An 8,421-nucleotide genomic window follows, 5' to 3' on the forward strand; every position below is an offset into this window, starting at 1 on the left:
AAGAGAGCAAAGTTCCAGTATGTCCACATCAGTCATTAACTAAACATCAGAGGACCTACAGCTCAACCTTGAGGTTCACCAACAATGTTATTGTTGTACTGCTAATATGTATTCATTTTCTGTCTTTAAGACATGATTTTATCCACCTGATTACACGAGATGAAAACAGTAAACTTCAATAATTTGGTAGGATTAGCTGTATGAGAAGCTCGACTACACATCTACGATCCTACTTAACGTCCACATTTTGGTCAAAGAAAAAGACCAAAACTGCAAAGGATACAATAATCTGTTTTGTGTCCCCATAAGAAAGGCTCTGTGATATGTCTCACTCCCCACAACATGAGCAATATCTGAAGACACACACACTGAGCCCAACAACCCGCTGCCTGCTCCCAGCTGGAAATATGGTAAAGAGCCAGAAAGCTGCAGCTTTTCACGACGCCCACTTACAACCTGCTGACTGGAAACAGCCCGGAGGACTGTGCGTCTGCACTACGCCTGAGAGCACGCGTCCTTGTGGATACTTACTTAAAATGATGTGCGTGATGACGAAGGCGAAGATGAAGATGGTGAGGAAGGAGAGCGAGAGGATGAACATGTAGAAGAAGCGGTAGTTCCTCCTCCCCACGCAGTTCCCCACCCAGGGACAGTGGTGGTCGAAGCGCTCTGTGTGGAGAGGGAGAGACGCACAAGTTTATTCCGGTTTCAAGGACAAGCGCACCTAACGTGGCGATCCTCCAACGCTTCGGTAAAACTGGCTGAGACATCACGTTTCTCATAAAGCACAGATGTTCACAAACAGAACCAGGTCACTTCAGTGCAGATAAACAGCACAAATCCTGAACTGTGGGAAACTGGGGGAAAGGGGAAGTGTCCCTCTGGGTCTTGGCATAATAATATAAAACATTTTCACAAAGGACAACCTTCCTATTTATATAACAAGCTAATAGAGAAATGATGTGTTTCTTACATGACTGAGTAAAACTCTCCCTGCCACAGTGGGACGAGGTTAAAGCCAAGAATGTTTGAAATCGACTGCTTGAATAAAACTGCCGGTAATTTTTGATAAACTGCTCTGTAATTCTTGATGTAGTTTGAAACCTTCAGCTGCTTGTGAAATCCTTACCATTAAAAGTCAGCCGGTGACATTTTATTCAGCCAAACTGAAAGCAGCTCCAGGGCACCAATCATGTCACTGATTGCTGTTAGAGCTGTTACTTCATCAGTCTCACTCCACAGTCCCATGTCTGAGTGTGGAACACTAGCTGTGCACAGTGGTAGCCCCTTAACTAATTAATCAGAGCCATTATTGGTTTAGTGAGATGACATGACCTCGATTTGTCTCCATGAATCAACGCCTGGTTAAACCAGTGCCTCCCTTTAGACAAACACTGTAAACACTAACAGTAAAAGCTGCCGATCACAAAGTCTGCCCCGATCGTTACCGTTAGGTGACAGATGATTGTGGAAGAAGGAAAAACATGTTTTATATGTTAATTGTGGGCTCTTTGGCTCAAGGGATACCACAGGGTCGCGACACTGCTTTTTCAAGAGTGTTTTCAGATCTAAATAACATAAAAACAAAAGTTAAAATCCATCCTCGATACACGACTTGACTCTCTTTATCATCTTTGAATATCAAATTTAGAACTTAAAAATTCAAAGAATCTGCAGAAATGCAGATCCCAGCGCACGGAACAATATTCTGCAGCGATTAAAGGATGAAGTGTAAAATAGACCCGTTTCATCTTGTTACCTTTACACTTTATGGATCAGGTGGAGACTACGGCTAACACAAGATGAGACGGCAGTGATATTAACCTATAACGAAAACTAGAGATGGACCGATCCGATATTACGTATCGGTCCAATACTGACCTAAATTACTGGATCGGATATCGGAGAAAAATAAAAATATTTAATCCGATTCATTAAATATCACAAAAGCACCTCACAAAACTTGCGACATGGCATAACTCAGCTCATAACCTTAGCACGTCGGAGCAGTGTGCTCATGTGATAGAGCGGCTGTGGCGTGCGAGACCTGTCAGCGGTCTGGTTGAGCATTTGTAGCCTCGCTACCAAATCATTTCATCTCCAAGAAAGTGATCCCAGAGAGAAGTAAAGCAAGTGTGTAAGTCCATCTCTGAATGTTTGTAAAGCATTCCCACATTAAGCTTAACAACTGATATATGGAGCGACTACCTCGCCCTCCCTCTCCTGCTGCTACTTCAATCGTGAAACTGCTTAATGATCAGCTGATCGGCTTTTCTGTCGTGACTCCATCTCTCTTCTTTGTTTTTGGCCCACTTCGCGCCAGAAAGAGGAAACCAGCGGCTGAACAACAGCAGCACTATTAACCTTGATAAGCTGTTGTAAGAATAGGGATGGGTACCGGTGTCCGGTGCCTGACATAAACGGTAGTAACCAGACCGAAAAGCAGCGCACATTTCGGTGCTTTATTTTGGTGCTTTTTTTTCCTGAGCTGTGATACACTTCTAGCCAATCATTTTACGTTTCCGAGGATAGTAGGCGGGCCCAGGTACGTACGTTCTTTTAGAGCAGAGCTACAGATTAAAAATGCCCAAGGCAAAGCGGCCAAAGTCTGGCTGTACTTCAGAGCAAAATATGCAAACTCAGCAGCAACAAGTGCTTTAAGCTGATACTGTGATACTGTCAAAGGAGGTAACACCTCGAATCCGATGAAACACCTGGCGACGCATAGCGGGGTTTTTTTAAAGCCAAGAAATGCGGCGTATTTGATAGCTTGCTGCGAGACCTCACACCGAGCGCATCTACTGCGGGTGGGTTGCCAGTTATCGGACCTGGAGCAACATCCCCCAAAACCACGAAGAGGAGAGTCCTGGCCCCTAGCCCTGCCAGTGTAGCAGAAATGATAAGGATGATGATGCAGCAGCAGCTGTTCTTCTCTGGGTCAGTAGCTTAATGTTGTTCGTGTGTAATTTACGTTGAGTAGGCTAACCACGTTATCACATTAATGCAGGTAAGGTGAACTAGCAAACATCATCATAGTTACATGTGGCTGTCCTCTTGTTTGATGGCAGATACTCCCTTCACCCTGGCCAAAAAGGCTAAAATGACCAAAGAAAAAGTGGAAAACAGCTTAAACATGAGAGGTTTTTGGACAAAGTTTGTGTTTTTTCCATTGTTTAAGCACTGCTTCCAGCCAAGAGTGATACCATATATGCCCCATAGCTGCAGAAAAGGCTAACATTGTTATCTTTTTACAAAAAACAGCTGAACATGAGAGGTTTTTGGACCAATTTTGTGTTCTCCATTCTTTAAGCACCGGTTTGAGCACCGGCACCGTTTCAAAAGTACCGATTTGGCACCAGTATCGGATAAAACCTAAACGATACCCATCCCTATGTAAGAATTTATTTAATATTACTTTCTACACCAGGATCTTTTTCTACCCAGCTGACGGCTGGTAACTGTGCAGGGGCGGATCTAGCAAAGTTTAGCCAGGGGGGTCGATAGGGCATGAACAGGGAAAAGGGGCACAAAGACATACTTTTCTTTCTTATTCTCAGATAAAATGTCGAGTTTTTAATAAATAATTATCTGAATCTTACACCCAAAGTTTTAATCTGATGTAAAATGTATAGAAGTCCATTACTGTATATAGTAACTGTTAAGTCTAATATACCCTAGTAAGCTTTACTACTTTTTCCTTTGGGAAGATGCCATCTGTGCAGTCTGCAGTTCTGTTGAAGAAAGATGTTGAATCTATTTAATTATTGTAGAAAAATTATTGATTTCTGTGCATTATGGGGTTTGTTTTTTCGTGTATTAAATTAAAGTTGATTACGTCAATTAAGCATCACGAGGTGGAGGGTGGGGGGTGTTTCCTTTTCTTTTTTTTTGCTGGGGAGTTGGCAACCCCATTAGGTAGGTTATTTAATATTTCCACTAAGTACTCTTTAACATACCAGAATAGGGAGGATGGAGCAGGTTTATTAGATTGATCAGTGTTGCTGAACTATGAAATATTTTGGGTGCAGTGTATTTTTTGCATACAGGTGTAACAGACTAGCTTTAGTTTTGCTTGTTTTTTGGGGGGGTTTTTTAAACTTGAGTATCAACTTATACAAAATGCAGCAAGATATTTTTTTAAAAACCGCTTTATTCAATATAAAACACACTATATCGGATTTATATCGGTATCGGCAGATATCCAAATTTATGATATCGGTATCTGACATAAAGTGGTATCTTGCCATCTCTAACGAAAACTATCGCCCTCTTGTTGTTTTGCTTACGTAGTAATGTCATTTCCCTAATGGGGTCATTAAAACTTCATCTAACAAAATAAGCATCAGAAAAAAAATGAATCACAGCAAACGATCCTGAAGTCCACCTTCCACAGCATCCACTCACAGCTCAAACACAGACCCCACTGTACACACTGTACAGAAAACAACAGAATACGGCTGCAGGGAAAAGGAGGTGGCATCTGTGTGCTTCACTTTTATAAGCTTCCTCTATGACTCCCGAGGGGATAGCCCTCTTAAAAGGAAGTGACTCTGCCATCCTCCTATCCTCCGCTTGCACTAGGGAGGGCCTATCCATTCTGGCTCCTTACTTATTTAAGAGCTTGTTATCCCCCTGGCTTTTAGAGCAGCAGCGGCAGGGAGCGAGAGAGTCAAGAGGCAGGGAAACACTGCCAGAGTAATCCCCATTTACAGTTTAAGAATAAACGCCAGTCGAGAGAAGAGGTCCCAGAAAAAGTCTTATCAGTCATCCAGCTCCCAAACCATTTTTCATCATTAGTCGGGTGGAGGCCGAGAGCTTAGAGAGCAGCCTGGAGAGTCGAGTTTATCACCCACACCCACCCGCAGCGTGGAGCCCAACTCTTTGTCCCGTTTCACTTCCCTCCATCTGTGACTCACAGCTGGAATCTAAACGGCGTGTTTAGAATTCATAACCAAGGATCTTTATGAGCCGCCCTGCTCTGTGACCATGTTTGGTTTGTGGAAAGCTTTTTGATTCCATTTTCCGCTCATTTACTTCGCTGTGTGTTTTTGGGCCTTTTCTGCTACGTTTCACAATGTGATTGCGTGCATATAAAGTGCACACATTCATTAAAACGTGCCCCTCTGTTTGCCAGGATACCTGCCCTTTTATCTCTGCGCTCAGCTTCCAATCTTCCTTCCTGTCAGCGTGCATCTGTCACATCTGCTTACCGCCACATCTTTTTCCCGTGTTTACTACTTCCTCATCTTTGTCTCCCAGGTTTTCAGTTCCTCTTCTGACAAGGAAACAGACAATTCAAAGACTGAGCTGTCTCTGAAGAGTGAGGCGCACAAAAACCCAGATGAGACAGATACCGACACAAAGGTCTCTGCATCTCTGTCTCCATCTTTTAATAATTACCTTGCTGTGCCTCGGTTCTCTCAGGAGACGCAGCATGTGGTTTTATAGAGCAGCAAAACCATCTCAGACGGTTGGTTTCTAATTCCCTTCTACTCTGTGGATGCCAAACACCTCCAACCACAGTGTCTGCTGTATATTCCCAGAAGGCCTGCATCACTAGCTAAACATTTATATATACAGGTTCATATATGTTCATATGTACAGGTGCAAAACTGTAAACTGATTGTAAAATCATTTTGAACCAAACAATTTCCAGGATGTAGTTTCCTGTTGGAAAATACAGGTTTGGTCTGAATCAGAGGACAGCAGAAGCTGAACAGTTTGATTTATCCTCGCGTGTTAAGCCTCTCCTTTTCCATGTTTCTGTGTCTCTTCAGTTCACCAGGAACTAAAATAGCCTGGTTTTCTATACAGAGAGAGAAAAAATGAGGATTGGGGACAAAAACACTAAAACAACAACAAAAAAGGAAGAACCGGACTTCCACTGCTTCTAAGTATCGTCTATAATGACGTGAGACAAAAGGCAGTTGGAAGTGACTTGAGTTAAATTTAAAAGAATATACCAAAGACCTATTGCTTTCAATCCCACACAGGCACACAGCACAGAACAGCTGTTTTACAGCTCTCTGATGAAACACTTTGGCTTTAATGAAACATCTTTACCTTCGTAAACTATTATTTCTTCTCTGCAGGTTGTAAAACTCCCAAAAACACTTTAATGAAACCCGATCTAGTTTTGTTGGGGTAATAACATTTTTTTACAAAGTGATGATTTGACCTTTTCACACATTGCTGCCCAGAGACAGCTAGCTTCCACATCTCCTACATTCCTACTAATAGCCACCAGGGGGCATGCCGGTCTTATTGGCTCTCTCCATCTTTTTATACAGCCTATGTTGCTGATCTGTTCTGCTATTATGTTTTAATATTTTTATTTCAATAGATCCTACTTATTAAGCTTCTCATTGAAACGTATTTAGATTTGATTTTTCTCCATCCATCCATCCATCCATCCATCTTCATCCGCTTTATCCGGGGCCGGGTCGCGCGGGCAGCAGCCTAAGCAAAGAGGCCCAGACCTCCCTCTCCCCAGCCACCTCCTCCAGCTTATCCGGGGGAATACCAAAACGTTCCCAGGCCAGCCGAGAGATATAATCTCTCCAGCGTGTCCTGGGTCTGCCCCGGGGCCTCCTTGTCAGATGCCCGAACCACCTCAGCTGGCTCCTTTCGATGTGGAGCAGCAGCTGCTCTACTCTGAGCCCCTCCCGGATGGCCGAACTTCTCACCCTATCTCTAAGGGAGAGGCCAGCCACCCTTCGGAGGAAGTTCATTTCTGCCGCTTGTATCCGCGATCTCGTTCTTTCGGTCACTACCCACAGCTCGTGGCCATAGGTGAGGGTAGGGACGTAGATCGACCGGTAAATTGAGAGCTTCGCTTTTACACTCAGCTCTCTCTTCACCACGACGGACCGGTGCAGCGTCTGCATTACTGCAGCCGCAGCCCCAATCCGTCTGTTGATCTCCGGCTCCCTTCTCCCATCACTCGCGAACAAGACCCCGAGATACTTGAACTCCTCCACTTGGGGCAGGAACTCATCCCCGACCCGGAGTGGGCACTCCACCCTTTTCCGGCTGAGAACCATGGCCTCAGATTTGGAGGTGCTGATCCTCATTCCCGCTGCTTCACACTCTGCTGCGAACCGTTCCAGTGCGAGCTGGAGGCCCTCACCCGATGAAGCCCGATTTGATTTTTCTATTTGAGCTTATTTTGTGATCCTGAATTTGTTTATTGACCATGCCTGGATTTTATGTTTTGGCTGCTTTAACATAAGAATTTCCTGATTCTTGGATGAATAAAAGCTTGTTTCTGACCTCACTGACCTTTAATTAAAATACATATTACCCAGGAAGTGGATAGAGAGCGAATAGATGCCCCCGGCTTGGTCTCGACACTCCAAATCCCAAATTCCTAATCTGCAAACAGCATAACTGCCACTCACCCACACAGTTGTCACAGAGGCTGCAATGGGAGGCACGCGGTGGTCTGAAGATCTTGCAGGTGAAGCAATACTTCAGTTTGACTGTCTGGCCATTGATGACCACCTCCTTAGTCCTGGGAGGGGGCCTGTAGCCGGTACCGCCATTAGCCACATCTTGGGGAAAATAAAGGAGAGAGACATAAAGATCAAAGAGAAAAGACACCTGATGTCAAAGCTCCCACATACGCTGCAGCATGCACGTGGCGTTATTGCTGTGGGCGTGTTATCACTACTGCACTGGTAGGGTGACACCAGATTCAAATACATTAAAAACAAGGAGAATACTTGTCACAGGATTACTACTGAAGTGCCAAAATTTAACTCGATATTAAGACAGAAAATCTAGTGCATGATGCATGTTATGAAAGGTGATCCTGTCCACTACTGAACTGATAAATCCATTGATAATCCTGGTCTTTACATTTAAAATGATCCAGTTTGCTTTTGAGTGCCTGAATATGAGTAACTATGGATGGAAATGGTTGTAATTCCTAAACAGTTAAAGCAACACTTGCTGAATCAAAGCTGAAAGTCTGCACTTCAATCACGTCTTGATCCTGTGTGGTTAACAGAGGCAAAACTACACACCGTGTGTCGCTGTTCAAATGCTAATGAACCTGACTGTAAAACTGCACCCAGGTCAGGCACTACTAAGTGGAATTAATACAACAATGCTCAGATTCCATTATGAAAAGAAAAAAGAAAACCGCTGCCAAGCTGCTCTGAATGGCTTCTGGTGGCGGAAGACAGTGGAGATGACAGGCTAAACGGTAAAGATGAGCGCGGTGGCGGTCGTGAAAAGGTATAGACTGGATCCCATTATTGCTCTGCTTGCTTTGAGCACTCTTACACATGCTGAGAGCAGGAGATTGTGTGAGTGGGAAGATAATTTTGTGATCATTTACACAGAAGCCTGTAGCATTGCCAACAGAGTGGTGTGTGTGTGTGTGTGTGTGTGTGTGTGTGTGTGTGTGTGTGTGTG

The 8,421-nt window shown here is 44.0% G+C and overlaps 1 protein-coding gene across 5 annotated transcripts in view; it reads right to left on the minus strand.

Annotated features, from left to right (window-relative positions):
• The window catches only part of LOC102293743 (palmitoyltransferase ZDHHC14), a 58,469-nt gene that overhangs the window by 15,976 nt on the left and 34,072 nt on the right, over window positions 1–8,421 (minus strand). For all 5 annotated transcript variants that reach the window (XM_005922393.3, XM_014333605.2, XM_014333604.2 and 2 more), the window contains exons 4-5: window positions 7,401–7,553; window positions 532–669 (exon numbers count right to left, since the gene is read on the minus strand). In XM_005922393.3, coding sequence (XP_005922455.1) covers window positions 532–669; window positions 7,401–7,553 — 291 coding nt within the window. The remainder of the gene's footprint in view (window positions 1–531; window positions 670–7,400; window positions 7,554–8,421) is intronic.

This window comes from Haplochromis burtoni, unplaced genomic scaffold (assembly GCF_018398535.1).
Source record: "Haplochromis burtoni strain Fernald_Lab_line unplaced genomic scaffold, NCSU_Asbu1 Contig_55, whole genome shotgun sequence".
Lineage (NCBI taxonomy): Eukaryota > Metazoa > Chordata > Actinopteri > Cichliformes > Cichlidae > Haplochromis > Haplochromis burtoni.